Raw genomic sequence first — 17,414 nt, forward strand, 5'->3', positions numbered from 1 at the left:
TAAACCACACGATGAGCAAACCCCACAGGATTTTGGGCACTACAGGGATCTTTTGCTTGGGTACAAGAAGCGTTGTTGCAGAGCGAATGGGGAAGCCAAAACAACACCCCTTAAGGAAGAGTGAGCAAAAGAGAAAGAAAGAGAGAGAAGCAACCAGCTTAACAATGAAAGTGATTTATTTCTGAGTAGTGAATAGATATCAAACAGTTACAATATTAAATCTAACAATTACAATATTAAATCTAAATTGAAGCTGCTTACAAATGTTAGGTGGCAGGGTCAGGAGGCTATGCTTAGAGAGATAGTTGAGAGAGAGAGAGAGAAAGAGAGAGAGAGAGAGACCTCACCACTCCACGGAGCTTGCACTGATCGGGGTTCCCAGATGATGATGGTAGCCGGGGGTCCAGAGGGCAGGAGAAAAGCAGGACAGAGCCCCCAGCACAATCAGACAGGAGATGAAGAAGTCTCAATGGAACTGATGCAGTTTAAGTCCAGGTATCAGAACAGTTTTCTTGGGGCAAGGATAGGAGTTTTATAGAGATAGTTCAAAGAGAAAGAGGAGAGACAATAGAGACTGATCACCCCTGGTTATGGGTGATGTTCCTTGAACGAGCTCACAATGCAACTTGGCAGTTTCAGTATTTTAGATGTCAATAGGGTCGTTACTAGAATTGGTCTGATAATGACTAATTTGGGTGTGAGCAGGCTTAGGTTCATTAGCATCTGGAGCAGGGATTTCCCATCAGGCAGTGCTTCTCTGCTTTCGGTGTCCCATAGTTCAGTGCGGTTCCTGCCTTGGAAGAGCTGCTCTCCATTCTGTATGCTAATGAGATGTCCCTCTGTTCCATCTTTAATGTAAATGAGGCTGGGGTGTTTCCTTAATTGTATCACCCTTGTCTGAAGCAGTTTAGGTGTGTCTTCCCTGGCCTTTTCTTTGCTTTGTCTTTGATTCTAGCAGAGGCCTGAGGGAGGGGAATGGTTTTCCATGAGTGTCACTCCCTGACTCCCCAAGAGCACAAGGCTGACAGGTGACCATGTTCTGGTTCCCCAATAATCACAGAGCTGGTGGGTAACACAAGCACCCTGGTCAGCAGCTCACAGCCTTCAGGCATAGGAAGTCCCTGAAGGCCATGGCACAGAGCCAGTCCCACTCTCCAGCGTGGCTGTTCAAAGTGGCCTAGTCTACATCTTCGGCACTGTTGATGGTTTAGGGCCTGGAGTCACCAACGTCAATGGACATTGAGGACTCTCTACCCCACAGCACGGAAGCATTGGGCTCTGCCCAGGCAGCAAGCCTGATTTTTGTTCTTGACTTCCTAAGGGTGGAGGCCTGTGACCTTTTCTCCATGCTGGCCACTCTATTATAGTCCTAGCCTTCACAGCCTCCTCTGGCAAGGAGTTCCACAGGTTGACTGGATGCCATCACCTCTGTTCACAGGGTCTCCAAACTTTGCACATTGACATCATGGCCCCTGTACGCTGTTTTCCACAAGGAATTGGTCCAGCTTTGCCCTCACCCATCTTTTCTCCCAAAGGTGGTCTCTAGGTTTCACATAAAATAAGATGTGCCTCCCTGTGTTTAACCTTAAGCCTCATCAGAATGCATGGGAACAACTGCTTGCACTCCCTTCACATGAGGTGTGCATTTGTTCTACATCCGCAGACCAAGCCCTTTTGTAGGCCTGTCTCATTGCATCTTATCTCCTCCTGGATTACAGCATGCATTAGAGGTGTAAGTGACTAGTCGACTACCCGATAAGCAAATGTTTCTCCCTCCCCGCTTGCTGCCTCTATTGGAGAAAGGCAACAAGGAGGGAGCACGGGCTGGTGATGGGATGGCTTAAAAGTCAGTTCCTCCTCTTCCCCCCCCCCCCCCCCACCACCACGCACACCATCTCTGCAGGGGGCAGCAGGAAAACGGCATGAGTGAGGATTGAAACAGTCCTGCTCGCACTGGTCCTATCGCTGCTCCTCTCCCTTTGGAATGTACGAGAGCCAAGTGTGTCTCTTGTACATTTCAAAGGAAGAGGCACAAGGGGAACCTGTGCCAGCAGGGACTGCTTTGCTCCCCACTGGCTCAGGTTCCCACTGCCTCTCTCCCTTTAAAATGTACAGGAGCTGCCACAACTCTTGTACATTTCAGAGTGGGAGAAGCAGAGGGAACCCTGCCTCTCTCTCCTTTTTGAAATATGCAAGAGCTATGGGCGGCTCTTGTACATTTCAAAGGGAGAGGTACAGTGGAATAGCGAGCACCACCCTTATCAACTAATGAAGCAGTCGATAGAAATTCCATCAGCTACTCGATTAGCTAATTAATAACATCCCGAGCATGCATTGGCACTTGTTACGACCTGTCTGGGGACCCTCCACCACCACTTACTGAAATTAATGAATTTAATTAACGAAATTAATGGGTAGCAGGTTTAAAACTAATAAAAGTTCTTGTTTTATGTGAAAGCTAGAGACCACCTTTGGGAGAAAAGATGGGTGAGGGCAAAGCTGGACCAATTCCTTGTGGAAAACAGCGTACAGGGGCCATGATGTCAATGTGCAAAGTTTGGAGATCCTCTGAACAGATGTGATGGCATCCAGTCAACCTGTGGAACTCCTTGCCAGAGGAGGCTGTGAAGGCTAGGACTATAATAGAGTTTAAAGAGAAGCTAGATAATTTCATGGAAGTTAGGTCCATAAAAGGCTATTAGCCAGGGGATAAAATGGTGTCCTTGGACTCTGTTTGTCAGAGGCTGGAGAGGGATGGCAGGAGACAAATCGCTTGATCATTGTCTTCGGTCCACCCTCTGGGGCACTTGGTGCTGGCCACTGTCGGCAGACAGGATACTGGGCTAGATGGACCTTTGGTCTGATCCAGTACGGCCGTTCTTGTTCTTATGTACTGTGCACTCCATGTGAAAGCAGGCGTCCTCGGCGATGTTCCTGGCTCATGAACCCTTCCAGGAAATCTGCAGAGCTGTGACTTGGTCTCTGGTGCATACCTTCACATCACATTATGCCACTGTGCAACAATCACAGCAGGACACCTTTTTTTGGTATTGTGGTTCTCCAGTCAGCTAGCCTGTGACTCATCCCTCTTCCAGGGTAAAGGCTTGTGAATCCCCTGTTTGGAATACATATGAGCAAGCACTCAATGCAAAAACAGTTCCCTGCCTTTGTAACTGTTCTTTGAGATGTTCTTTGTATTTATTCCATACCCACCTTCCTTCCCCACTGTTTGGAGTAGACGGCAAGAAGTAACTGATGGGCCATTGGGTCAACAGGGTTGTATATAGGGTGTTGCACCAGTGCCAGTACAGGGGGCTTCACAGCTGACCTGATGGATAGCATGTAGGGAAAAACTTTCTGACAGTCCATGCACACAGTGCGTGTGCACCTATTTGGCATAGATATGAGCAAGACATCTGAAACAACAGGCACAAAAATGAGTCACCCTCCCACCTTCCTCAAATGGCTTGGGGAACAGCTAAAACTTTTAGATAACCAGGTATTCACATATACAGAAGTACTATTTTTTTATCTGGATTTTAGCTTCAGGCTGGGAGGCAAAGATCTGCATACAAGGGGGGCTGCGAGCTGGAGTCGCTCTGGGGAATTGCTTTACTCAGTTGGCTACTGTTGTCATCTGCGCTATGAGCCAACATCAGTCCTTCTATTGCACATCAGGCCTGTCAGTGAGATTCTGCATTCATGGTCACTGGGGGGTGGAGTGTCATGTCCTGGGCTTCAGCATGAGAGTAGTGTATTACTAGCAGCATCTCTGGTCAACAACTAGTAACAGGCTGTGCTTTTGAACTGGACACAATGCTGCAGCCATTGAACCAGACTGCAATAGGATATATTGTTGCACTGGTACAGCATTAATTATACTCATGGCTGAATATTCGCTTAGTGTTCAGAGGTTAATTGAGAAGTAATTAATGGGCTAACAGGGGTGAGGGGGGCGTGGATGCCCTGTGGATTCAGAGAACTATAATTTTCAGATACTACAAGCATGACAGTACTGCAAAAAACAACCACGAGACTCAGAGCCTAGATCCAATGAATTGGGATTGCATTATGGAGCTAAAAATAGCAGTGATGGTGTTCAGGCATGGACTGGAACCCAGGCTCTGAAAACAGGAGGGGAAGGAGGGTTTCAATGCTTTTGGATACAATCCAAGCGCAGGTGTCTTCATTGTTGTTTTTTAGCTCTGTGATGTGAAACTGGCAAGCTTAAGTCATTCAATCCGGACTCTGAAACTCACTGTTGTGGGAGTTTTAAGGTATATTTCTAGTGTGCATCTCCCTTTCGATATTCCCTATTGGATTGAATGAGTTGTTGAGTTGCACAGCTAAGTGTCTAAACTCTGCTTTATACAATAGCCAGGTCCTGAGGTGAGTGAGGGACATCAATCCTGAGTCTTTTTTCACAATGAGAAGGAGTCTAATCCTAGAGAATAAGCATATATTGACAGGGTGATGCTTTGCAGGCTGAGCGAACGCCGCAGGAAAAGACTCCAGGAGTTGGAAGGGCAAATGAATGAACTAAAGAAGAAATTGAGTGAACAGTCAAAACTCTTGAAATTCAAGGAATCTACAGAGCGCACAGTCTCCAAACTGAACCAGGAGATTCGGGTAACTAACACTACCATATGCAGCCTCCAAACACCACCTAATGGAGCAACTTCCAGCCAGACGATAATGAAAGCTAATTTACTGGGTTGGCAACAGCCTGTGTAGTTATGTGACTAGCACTGCTAATGATGTAGTGGCTAGGAGGCTCTTATGATATAAATACAGGCCTGGGAGTCATTGACTATACTACTCTCATTCAGTCCATACTTTGGGCAAGTCACTTGACCTTGTGTATCTTAGTTTCCAGGTCTATAAAACTGAGATGTTTCCCTGTAAGAGCAGCTGTGCAGCTGCCTATGTAGTGCCACGCAGGCACAATGAATCGACACACAGGCCAGGAACCTGTAGCATCTGGGGAAGGGCTGTCCCAGCCCCAAACAATCCCACCCTTCAACCAGCTAGGGCTGCTGGGCTCCTGTCTGGACTCAGCCTCAACTTTGTTCTTGCTGCAGCAGCCCAGCCCTGATCTTGTTGCTGGGGGGCTGGCCCTGGCCCCTATCCAGTTACAGTGGTTCTGCCCTAGTGCCAGCCCCAATCTTGCCCCAAGCTACATCCAGGCCCAGTCATGGACCCATCTGGCCAATGGGTGTTCCCTCGCATCCAGGTAATGCTGTGAGGAGAAAGGACTGGAGGAGTCCTTTCTCTCCTTTCAGCAGCTGCAGAGCACCCTGCTTCACTCCAAACTTTTCCTGAACTTGGCTCCACCCAAAGCCTGTATCCCCAGCCAGAGACCTCACATCCCTTCACTTTAGTCCTCCACTTCAGCCTACACCCTCATCTGGAGCCCTCAGACCGTTGTGCCCCAGCCCTCTGACATAGCCCTGAGTCCCTCATCCACAGGCCTGCTCCAGAGCCCTCATAGCCTTGCACCCCAATCCTCTGTCCCAGGCCTGAGACTCCTCTCGCATTACAAACCCTTTAGCCCCAGCCCCGCCACATCAATTTTATGTGCACCAATATGAAGGTGATGTGCTGCACATCACCTCCATATTGGCACACATAACAAAAACTAATTCTGCTCTGGTAGGAAAATAGAGGAAGCACTGTTCCCTACCCAACTTGGGGGGGGGGGGAGGGGTGTGTTAAGAGGCTGAAATCATTAGTCTCAAACACTGAGATCCTCAAAAAGCTGTTTTTCAGGTTTGGCAAAATTAGGAACGTAATAGGTCTTAATAGTAATTGAAACGGTTATCGGAAGTGTATTGAAGTAACTTCCTCCTGTAGGAAATGAAAAATCAGCGGGTACAGCTTATGCGCCAAATGAAAGAGGATGCTGAGAAATTTAGACAGTGGAAGCAGCAGAAGGACAAGGAAGTGATCCAGCTGAAAGAACGGGTAAGTGGACTATTAATCACCGGACCAGCCATTGCTGGCCATGTGTTAACTTACCTGAGGGGTTGGCTAAGAAACTCTGCTCCACTTACAAATAAACGTTTAAAAATATAATTTCTCTAGAGTGCCCTGAAAATAACAAACCAATAGGTCAAAAAGCATCTTGTTCTGTATATGCCTGGGTGGCAGGCTGCCACCTTTCACCAGTTATGTGGATTATGGATAAATTGATGACTGACTTATGTCTGAGGTTCCTAGGTTTGCCAGCAGAGTGGTCACAATTCATATCCATTACAGAAGTTAAAAATACCACCTAAGTGTATCTTTACCACAAAACAGAAGCAGGAGGCATGAGCCCTTTCGAGCGTATGTTGGAAATATGCCACATAAGCAAATAGTTAAAGCAATTACTATTTATAGTAAAAATTTAACGACTAATAGTCCTGTAGCACCTTAGTGCAGAGGTCGGCAACCTGTGGCTCTCTAGGGAGTAGGGATGTAAGCGACTAATCAACTATCTGATAAGCAAAAGCTTATTGGATAGGGATGTTACAATTAGATTAATCCACTAATTGAATAGTCGATAGAATTTCATACACCCCCACCCAGACTCCTGCACACATCACCAGCCCTCTGCCATAAGATTGACAGAAGGTAGCCTAAATACGTGAATGAAGCTGGATTTGACCAGTTATGTTGTAAACATCAAGAACTGAATGAAAAGATGCAGCAGCAGAAGTCCCATTAAATAGTCTGAGTTTCATGTATTATCATTATTCGTTATATCAATTATCAATAATATTAAGTTGTATATTTTCAGTTGTGCAAATGGCATTCTTATACAGCTCTTTGGGTTAGTCTCTAAGGCAGGGGTCAGCAACCTTTTCAAACCAAAGTGGGTTGTGCCCACAAAAGCTCTCGATACTGTCTACAGTTTTTGCTAGTCTCTAAGATGCTGCAGGACTATCTGCTTAAGTTTTTTCAGTTGTAGACTAACAGCTAGCCCTCTGAAATTCTTGTAGTAGTTAACGTAATCAAATCAGATTGTGGCATTCAGGGCTAATGGGGATTCTGAACCTCTTAGATTTTTTTGTCCTTGTTTCAAGATGACGTGAACAGATGTTTTAGCCCCAAAGGAGGAAAGAGAGCATATAATAAATCAGTGGTCCCCAACCCTGCTTTGGGAACTTAAGGGCAATCCAAAATCTACCCAGCCCCTTCTGCAAAACCCTGTCCTGCTCACTCCATCCTTCTGCCTGTCGCTCAGTCTCCCACATCCTCACTTGTTTTTACTGGGCTAGGGCAAGTGCTTGGCTTGCAGGAGGGGATTCAAGGTATGGGAGGAGGTGCAGGATACTGACTCTGGGAGGGTGCAGTGGGGTGGGGTGCAGTGCAGCCTCGCACCAGACAGCACGTAGTCAGCAGCACAGCAAAGCCAGGGCAGGCAGGGCCCCAGCCCCACACTGGGGTCCTGTGCAGATACAAATGTTTAGCCATGGATGCAGATATCCGCTGACAAGACTCTACTAGCTCCTAGGAGCAGTAACACTATGCTCCTCTCCTTTGACAGCAGCATCTCCTGGAAGCAGTGCCCTGCAGATCAGCAGATACTGATGTCTATCCACAAGTAGACATTTGTATCCTCGCAGGACTCTACGTGCCACTCTCAGAGGGGCCAACAAACCCCTATGGCAGTAGGGAGCGGGGGAGCAGGTAGCTCTGTGTACTGTCCCTCTCTGCTGGCACTGCTGCTGCTAGCTCCCATTGTCCATAGTTCCAGTTCCTTGCCAGTGGGAGCTGTGGAGGGTGGTGCTTGCAGGCAGGAGCAGAATGCAGACCCTCTGCTTCTCTCCCCTCCTATCTCCCTCCCTCACACTCACAGACACAGACCGTTTACCCCTCCATGCACATGAGCTGGGGCAGGCAAGGAGCCTGCTGAGTGTGGACCATGATTAACTGGGAGACTCCCCAGGATTGACCAGTTGATCCTGATCAACCAGTTGTTGACCACTGTTACATAAGAACATAAGAGTGGCCATACTGGGTCAGACCAAAGGTCTGTCTAGACCAGTATCCTGTCTGCCGACAGTGGCCAATACCAGATGCCCCAGAGGGAGGGAACACAATAAGGAATCATCACATGATCCCTCTCTTGTCCCCCGTACCCCACCAATACGTGAGCTTGTTGGCTCCTCTGGGAGTGTCACGTAGAGTCCTGCAAGGATACAAATGTCTACCTGCAGATAGACATCGGTATCTGCAGGGCACTGCTTCCAGGATCTGTTCTAGATCAACAAGGGCCTGTTAAATCAGCTCAAGCTTACAGTTGTAAGTGTTTCTGTAATAGAGCCCATCAAATGTCTGTTTCATGCTCCCCCTAGATTAAACAAGTGCACAGTAAAACATGTCTTTTTTAATATACCTGCAACTTTTTGACCTGCCTTTTTTCCCTCCCCTCCCCCCAGGATCGTAAGAGGCAGTATGAGCTGCTTAAGCTAGAACGAGACTTCCAGAAGCAGGCCAATATTCTCAGGCGCAAAACAGAAGAGGTAAGGAGCCAACCTCTGCTAGGCCTCAAGGCGTTGAAGATGTGACTGGAGTTTTGTCAGGGAGCAGATGGAACTCTTGATATTCAGGGAGAGCGTTTTGGAGTTTGGAGATGAATTAAGAATGTCAGTTCAGAGAGGATGCATTGTGACTTCCCCCTTGAAAAATGTTGGTACTCTGCCTCTTAATTATCATGGTTTCCTTCCCAGACCCAGTAACTCTTGATAGAATTGGCTGACCTAGATTCTACCACCTGTTCCAACAATAATTGATGAGCACACTACCTGGATCTACTAAAATGACCACCAGTGAGATCACTAACCCTTAAAGTGTTGACATCAGGCTTCAGACCTCTCATTGATGTGATTGGGGACAGTTAACACTGTGCAGAACCTATCTCAGGCTGTCTGCAGATGTGAGAAGACAGCACTGCATCAGTGTATTCTGGATCTTCTTCAGAAGTGGGCAACTTGTGGCCCATTGGGATTCTGTGTTTGGCCCACCAGATGCTTTGTTTACTGTCGCCCATGCGCAGGATTATCACATTCTGCTGGTTTCTGTCTGTAGCTTTTTTTCCCTATTAAAATTACTAAAGTGACACGTTTATAAAACAAGAGCACGTGAAGTGAGATGCATGCAGATTGCACACAACAGTGACTGTGAGCTGTGACTGTGAGCTGTGTGCTTCTTCCACATCCAGTCAAAGCACTGCTATGGTTCAGTTGCACACCCTGCAAATTATAGGTACACAAGTGCAGTTAGCAATATTACCCTCTCCCAGGAGACCATCTTGGTTACAACTATCTTGCAGCCCAACAATAAGGTCTAGAAGCAGAAATGCTTTGACACAAAAATGTTTTTAAAATGAGACCTTCAGTTCTGGTGTACAACTGCAGTGGATATATTCTGGAGACAACTTGGCTGTAGAATAACAAGAAATAATGTATCCAGCATATAGTCTCAATGATAAAATTGCATTTTAAAGGTGAACCAAGAGGCTTGTAATGTAGCTAAGATCCTAACTGAATGGTTTTCTCCTCTGGAGACTATTGACATTATTAGTTCCCAAAGCAGATCAGGCAATTGTTTCTTTGTTTAATATTGCCTGGAGTGCAGCAAGCATCTCATCTATATCAGCTCCACAAGTGCTCAGTGAAGGAAGAATTGATTCTTAAAAATCCACTACTTCACAGGCATAGCTAAAAACAGCGGTGTTTTCTGTTAGCATATCATTGTGCAGATGCCTCACTGACTGGCTTTTATCAGCATGGAATCCTGCACCCGGACCTGTGAATCAAACTAAGCTAAAGCAGTCCCACCATTTCCACTGTGCTAGAGATGCAGGCAGAGGAAACGATTGTGTGTGGTGTAGTATGTAGTTTTTTGGCTTTATCTTTTTTTTTTTTTTTTTTTTTTTTTTTTTTTTTTTTGCAGGCAGCAGCTGCTAACAAGCGCTTGAAAAATGCTCTACAGAAACAGCGTGAAGTAGTGGATAAAAGGAAAGAGAGCCAAAACCGAGGAATGGAAGGAGTGGCTGCTCGAGTAAAGGTAGGTAACAGCTCTGCTTTATGTACCGCTTGAATAATGAGCTGGCACAAAGATGGCCTGGCTCACTCACTGAAGGAGACTGGGGTTAATGGATGGAGAATAGAGAAGGACCATGGAATTTCCTGTCCTTTATGGGAGTAAATAGAGGCAACGTAGTTTATTTGCCCCTAGATATGGAGGAGAGTTCAGAGGGGCAAGTGGGTGACTGAAATCCCACTGTTGCAATGTCAAGTAGACGTTCTTATCTCTGTCCTGTTTTCCAGAGCTGGCTTGCAAATGAAGTGGAGGTTCTGGTTAGTACTGAAGAGGCACGGCGCCACCTCTCTGACCTCCTGGAGGATAGAAAGATCTTGGCCCAGGAACTCCTGCAGCTTAGAGAAAAGAGGGAAGCTGGGGAGACGCCCCCCCCTAAACTCCGGGTGAGTGACACACAGGGAGACGCATCTGACAGCAATATTCATTGTCCCCTTACTGCTGCTGTTTTCCTCTTCATTTGGGGCCTATGAACACATATGAAGAGTAGAGTCCTGTTTCTACAGCCCTGGCTGATGAAAGGAATAGCAACAAAGAGGTGGTTGCAGCTCAAGGGTAGCTAGGTGGATCTGGATCTTCATGGTTCTGTTCCTTCAAGCAATTAGTATGATATTAATGTCCTGTGTGGGCCCCGGCCCTATCAAAGATTTCATGTACAATCCTTGTTCAGTTGGGAAGAAGGGTGGGGTTTCAGCTGAGAAGAACTGCTTGTAAACCTCTTGCCTCATAATGCAACCCTTTGTAATACTACTCCTATCTTAAGTGTCTCTAACCTAAAACTCATTCCTCTCCCGCTTCCCCAACGTCTAATTATTTCATATTGTCTTGCCACAAATCTTTTCAGAGACGTACATATTCAATCGCAGATGTGCAGGCTTCAGAAATAGACCATTCCATCACAAAGCAGATAGAAAGCCTGGAAACAGAGATGGAGCTCAGGTAAGGGAGTGTCATGAAGCTTCTAACAAACAAAACTAACCCTCATTTCTATGTCCTCTGATACCAAGGTACTTTGACCATTACAGCCATTCTGTGAGACCTGAAAGAAATACAACTGTCTTGTTCTGTGTAGTTTAACAGAATCAGATAAGAATTTCCAAGATACTGGGGTGATGACCACTTTTTATGCAAGAGAGATCTAGGTCAGTTTTTGCTCACCTGAAAGATGGTAGCATAGCACTTGTATGATGCTGAAGTATTGGCTTGGTACAGATTCAGAAGAATGAATTTCCAGATGAACCACCAATGCAGTTTTGTAGTAGACCCCTCCACCATGCAAACAATTGAGTTTTAACTAGCTGCTTTCCATAGTATAATGTTTTGGGAATAGTATTATCCAAGAACTACTCCAAATTCTTTTCCATGAGTTCAGATGCATGTTTCTTTACATAGGAGTGCCCAGATAGCAGATCTGCAACAGAAACTATTGGATGCTGACAATGGAGATCGGGTGAAGCAACGCTGGGAAACAATTGCAACTATTCTAGAGGCAAAGTGTGCCCTGAAATACCTGATCGGAGAGGTAAATATTTTCTGGATTGTGGCACATCCATCTGCTTGGGGATTGTTGCACTGTATTACCTATAACCAGGGCTTGACAATTAGTGTAATCTACTCGCCCATGGTGAGTAGATTACAAGCTGGCACAGTCGCACAGCGTGGTAAACGCATGCGCAGCACACCTAACTGTGTGGCTGGCGAGCGGGTTACACCGCTGCTTGGCAAGCCCTGCCTATAACCATAGCCATACCAGTCTCAAGGAGCTCATAATCTCAAGTAAGACAAGAATAGAAGGAAGTGACCACTGTGGTAACACATTACAGGGGAAAGGCTTTTGAGGAGGGTTATAAAAAGATTTTGTAGTTGATTGGGTGAGTAGTGCATTCATTTTGAAAGGTATATAGATGATTGTGTTAACATTTAAAACAATAGTTGGTCTCTCTGAATTGGGTTACATGGGTGGTCTAAGAGAGAAGAGGTGTGCTGAATGGAGTAGGAATGAGATTCCTGTCCTGGGGAATAGCATGGTGATACATGGGATGTGTGCTTCACAAATGGCATGGGAGTGGAGACAGATAAAAGGTGGGGAAGGTACCATCTTTTAAAAAGGAAGAACTTTAATCTGACACGGGAGGTATTGGGGATGCCCGTGGTGGATTTTGTGAAGCCACATGACTTTATGCTGAAAAATTTTGGAAAGGTAAGAGGGAGAAGAAGGCCAGAAAGGAGCAAATTACATTGTATCCTACTTTTACTAATCAAATATTGGTTGGGATATCTAGAAACTGGAAGGATTGGTTGTAAAGAAACTAATTTACTAGCAATGCCTATCGTGGGGAAGATGACTCATTCAGCCCTCAACAAAGTGGCTTTGAGTTGGCACAGACACTTAGGAGAAAAGGTGTACACTCACACAAAATTGGATAAAGGAAATCTTGGAGGCATTGGCCTGCAGAGACTAATCAGATATTTGTGAGCAGATGAGCTTGCCTGGAGCAATGAGAGCAGAGGACAAACTTCTGGAGGTACCCAGAGTGTGAGGGAGGAGGGGAAAATGGCCTGGGGAGTCCTTGAAGGAGTAGTCAACAATGAAGGATACAGTCTATAAAGGTCAGGATAGGGAGTCATCCTCGTTCTATGTGGTGTGTAACTTTGAGAGTTAACAGAAGGGGCCTAGAGATTTGGCCAAGAAAAAGGCCCCTAGTAAAGGAAGCATAAAGGAGGAGGAATTCAGACTTGCAAAGGCTCAAGAGGAGAGTTAGAAACACAAGGCAGCAGATATAGATGGCAAGTTCAAGACAAGAGGTGAGCGGGATCGAGAGCTCTGAGGATTAAGGGAAGCAATGGCTGTCTGAAATGCATAAACAAAGGTAATAGATGATGGAGTCATTCTAGTAACTGTTGTCAGTGCTGCCTCTTGTCTGTTTCCATAGTAAAGTTTGTGTATAGGGAGAGGGTGCCTGATAATAGCTCAAGTGTGTCTAGCTCAAAATTTGACTCCAAACACCCTTGTTGCTGATGTCCAGTCCCATGCACAGGCTGTAGAGTATGGCACCCATTTTCCCCCAGTAGTCTCCTTACTGATGTTTTTCAGCTGGTTTCCTCCAAAGTGGAGGAAAGCAAACTTCATAGCAGCTTGGTGCAGAACAAAGCTAACTGTGCAGACATGCAGAAAATGCTACTTGAAGAGCGAAACCAGTTGGCAGAGATAGAGGCGGAGCTCCAAAGTCAGTTGGTGATGCAGGAGCAGCAACATCAGGAAAAGGTAAAACTCAGGGGTGAAGGGCCACCATGGCTATCGCTACATGGCTTTTGTATGGCAACAAATACCTTGGAACTGCTCTGCTGCAAGCTTCTCAAATATTTGCCCAGGAGGAAGAGTTAAGGACACGATCCTAGATCCAAGAGCCTCTTAAGGCAAAAAAGGGTTCAATTAAAACCAATCAAATCTATTTTCAGGAGCTTTATTGGCCTCTGGCAGAAGACCTGATGCAATTAACCCTAGCAAGTTTCCCTTATCTGTCTTCTGACTTCCGTTTCTAAAGTTTTAATGGTGCTAAATGAAAGTGAAAATAATAATTTATTCAGGTCCGTTCAAAGGCACAAACTTGCTGCAACTGAACACAAGATGGTGTTTTCAAGTGGGCCCAGACTAGCCTGCTGTGAGTGGCAAAGAACTAGCTTATTTGTCTCTACAACCTCTCTGCCTCCTTGAGATTGCCCACCACTCCATCTCTTTGCCTGCCCCAAAACCTCCAAGTTTACTGAGAATGTCAAGACTGGCAGGCATGCCTCAGGATTTTATCCCTTAGAAATGTTTTTGTCATGGTCTGCATCTTTTTAACCTATGCTGTATTAATTTGCCTGTAGGTTCTGTACCTGCTTAGCCAACTGCAGCAAAAAGAAGCAGCAGAGAAGAAGCTGGAAGACTCTCTAACTGAGCATGAGCAAAAGCTACTTGAGAGACTCAAGTTCCAGGTAGGTTGGCCGGAAGTAGAGTCAACTATGGCAGATTCCCTTTTCATGGAGGGGTCCCCTGGTTGGTTGGTTGGTTGGTTGGTTGGGGGGGGGGGTGTGTGTGTGTGTGTGTGTGTGTGTGTGTGTGTCTACTGCCCTACTGCCCCTGCAGTAGTAACTCCAGCTCTTTGCCATTAGATATGGGGCTTCAGAATGTCTGAGTAACAATGGAAACCATTCATTCTGCTGTCCATGTGTAGATTATGCTACTTGCTTCAGCTGCTTCTGGGAATAGTTGTTGGTAGATGCTTGGAATATTGGGCCTCTAGTCTGTATTCGTAAATGCTCCTACAAAAGAAGCAAACTAAGTGACAACAGACTTGCCTCAAAGACCAGTTCAGCTTCCACAAACACAACATTAAAAGCTTTCTGCACGCTCAGGCCAGCCAAAGAAATGCTGTTAGCTCCATGTTAGGTGCAGCACCAATCTGCCTTCAGGGCCTTAGGGGGAGGGAGGCGAGTCCACAATGTGTATGTTGGAAACCATCAGCTCCAGGGTAGTCCCTGCAGTAGCAAGCAGCAGTGGGATACACTGTCCTCTCTCTCAAAGCCAATAATTCAGTTTTGCAAATTGAGGACAGTTGGCCAAGCTACTGAAGCAGAATTTTCCTAGCCTGACTCAGATTGTCCCTGGAGAGTAGGGAAAATTTTAAGTTGGGAGTCTGTAACATGAGAGAGGGAGTTGTTGGTCCGTTGATAGGATAGAGGAAGTAATTGACAGTGAGACTTGCTCTTCCTGACCTCAAAACTGAAGGTCCAGTCCTGTTGGAGAATGGTGGAGAGGCCACCGCTGCGGATGTGGAGGAGCAGAGCATTCCTAGGCCTGCTCTGTACTACCACAGGCCATCAATCTAAGTTAAGTAACTTCAGCTATGTGAATAACTGAAGTGGTGTACTTGGATCTACTTAGGATGGTGTCCTCCGGCTCTCCCATCAACTCCACCTATACTTCTTGTTTTCATGGTGTTCCAGAGTTGACGTAAGAGCTCTTGGTATTTGATTTATAGAGTGTCTGTATTGGATGTGATAAATCAACCTCTGCTGGATCAGTCACTCCCCAACAATCCCGCAGGTAGGGCTCGTCTAGACTATGCAGAAGATTCGAAAGCGCTTTCGAACGTGAAAGTAGTATAGACGCATTGTCTTCAACAAACCCCCCACTTTTTTCGAAAAGCCATGTAAACCTCCCATGGAATTTTGCATATCCTCTTTCGAATCTTCCGTGTAGTCTAGACATAGCCGTAGCGTAGACATGCCCCATGGCATTTAACAAATCTCCTCCTGACTTGAAAAGTCTATTGCCAGCAGTTTAGAAGCTGTTTCTACTTCTTAGATCCTAAATAACCCTGCAGATTTCATCCTTTCCTGTGAACAGGATGAAGAGCTTGAGAAAATGAGGGAGCTTTGTGAGAAGAACCAAGAGCTCCTCCAGGAGAAGGAGTCCCTCAAACAGGTAGAGAAGGGTGTGTGGGGATTTACTGGTGGCAGGGTTTGTTTGGTTACTTACGATGCAATGAGATTAATCTCTTCTAACAGAAGTTAATACTCCATCAAATTGCCAGTGGACAGAAGTTCCGACACATTCAGCAAATGCCGGCTCAGTCCCCAGAATCTCCCTTTGATTATATTCCACCCAAGGTAAAGAACTGCCATATGCTAACAAGAACACTTTTCTGTGGCTGATTGGGCTCTGTGTGGATAAAGATACTGGTTAACAAAGCTGCTCCTTCGAGTGGTGTCCCTATGGCTGTGCCACTCAGGTCTCAGTGTGTCCTCATGCCAGTGATTTTGACCTAGCAGTGCCTTCCTGCGTTGTGCATGTACAGCTGCCGACTCGCGCTGTTTTTGTCCATTGGCTGTGCGTGCAATGTGTTTCCCTCAGTTCCTTTTCTACCATCCTCAACAGAAGACTGAGTCACAGCAGTTCTTTCCTTTCTGACTGAAAAGATAAAAATAGTGTAATTAGTTTACAGTTCGTTACTAGTTTGTCATTTTATAATTAGTGTTCATTAGTTCTTACTTTAAAAAAAAAAAAAAAACTTTCCTGTTTTTCTCCTTTTATTATTCCTCAAGTTTTTTAACCCTGTAAGTGCTCCTGTTCAAAATGCCAGGCTCTCCTGGTTTTAAAAAAATGTGACTCCTGCAGGGACTCAATACCCACATCCAACCAGCATGCATCCTGCATAATGTCTTTGTGAAGGCCATGTGGTGCAGTAATGCCCACACTGCCAGAACATGACTGCCAGAGCAGTTAACTCCTTGTTAAGAGTGCTAATTCATCACCCTCAAGGGTCTCCTGCCTGTCCAGGGTCTTTCCAATGTGGTCTTTACCTTCCTTGTTCTGGGCTACCCATTCACCAGTGCAGTCTACTTGTGTCACTGCAGATAAGTGAAAAAAGGCACCTACAAAGAGAGCAGAGCCCAAGAGGAAGTCTAGCTTCTCTGCACCAACCAGTGCCACTCCTTGATCGGCACTGACAAAATCTGACGTGCCACCAGGGCAGATGGTCACGATCTGAGGCACAGCTTCACATTATCATCCTGGAACTCAGGACCCTCTACAATGCAAGTGCACACTTGCTTCCCCTCATCTAGGGCAGAACCTCACGGACAACACATCAATGTTTTACATCAACCAACAGGGGGTGCCCAATCACACTCTCTATGAGCAGAAGCAATCAGGTTCTGGAACTAAAGAACAACATAATTCCAACAGCAATGTACATACCAGGCCAACAGAACACTATTGAGGACAAACTGAGCAGGCATTTCTGAGAACAGCACGAGTGGGAGCGCAGCCTCAACGTCATCCTCCCAATTTTCTGACAATGGGGGTTCCCAGTCTAGACTTCTTTGCGACAGTAGCCAACCACAAATGGCACCACTTCTGCTCCTGAGCAGGTCGAGGCAAGAAATCTCCCCTTCTGTATACCTTCCCACCAACTCCCTTGCTTTCCAGGGTGATCATCAAGATTCCCGCAATCTAAGCCACAGTGATTCTAAAAGCGCCCTACTGGCCAAAACAACCATGGTTTCCTTACCTGAACCATCTATCAATCGGTCCCCCAATTCCCCTCCCCATCAGTCTTTATTGGGTCAACATTGAGGCAAAACTCCACCCGAACCTGAGGGCCCTCAAACTCTTAGCAAGCTGCTTCGTGGTTCCAAAATGAAGAACTTACCTGCTCAGAGAGTGAACCAGGTCCTCCTAAATTGTTGGCGCTCCTCCAAGAGACATATCTACCAAAACAAATGGAGATTTCAAGAGTGGTGCCGCCATCGTCAATTGCAATCAAACACTGTTCCAA

At 46.0% G+C, this 17,414-nt stretch overlaps 1 protein-coding gene across 1 annotated transcript in view; it reads left to right on the plus strand.

Annotated features, from left to right (window-relative positions):
• Window positions 1–17,414, plus strand: part of KIF4A (kinesin family member 4A) — a 53,895-nt gene that overhangs the window by 26,111 nt on the left and 10,370 nt on the right. The window contains exons 18-28 of the mRNA XM_014568820.4: window positions 4,485–4,629; window positions 5,854–5,964; window positions 8,427–8,510; window positions 9,943–10,056; window positions 10,320–10,475; window positions 10,934–11,028; window positions 11,482–11,611; window positions 13,184–13,354; window positions 13,960–14,067; window positions 15,482–15,559; window positions 15,643–15,744. Of these exons, the coding sequence (XP_014424306.2) occupies window positions 4,485–4,629; window positions 5,854–5,964; window positions 8,427–8,510; window positions 9,943–10,056; window positions 10,320–10,475; window positions 10,934–11,028; window positions 11,482–11,611; window positions 13,184–13,354; window positions 13,960–14,067; window positions 15,482–15,559; window positions 15,643–15,744 (1,294 nt within the window). The remainder of the gene's footprint in view (window positions 1–4,484; window positions 4,630–5,853; window positions 5,965–8,426; window positions 8,511–9,942; window positions 10,057–10,319; window positions 10,476–10,933; window positions 11,029–11,481; window positions 11,612–13,183; window positions 13,355–13,959; window positions 14,068–15,481; window positions 15,560–15,642; window positions 15,745–17,414) is intronic.

The sequence above is a fragment of the Pelodiscus sinensis genome, chromosome 13 (assembly GCF_052426305.1).
Source record: "Pelodiscus sinensis isolate ZL-2025 chromosome 13, ASM5242630v1, whole genome shotgun sequence".
Lineage (NCBI taxonomy): Eukaryota > Metazoa > Chordata > Testudines > Trionychidae > Pelodiscus > Pelodiscus sinensis.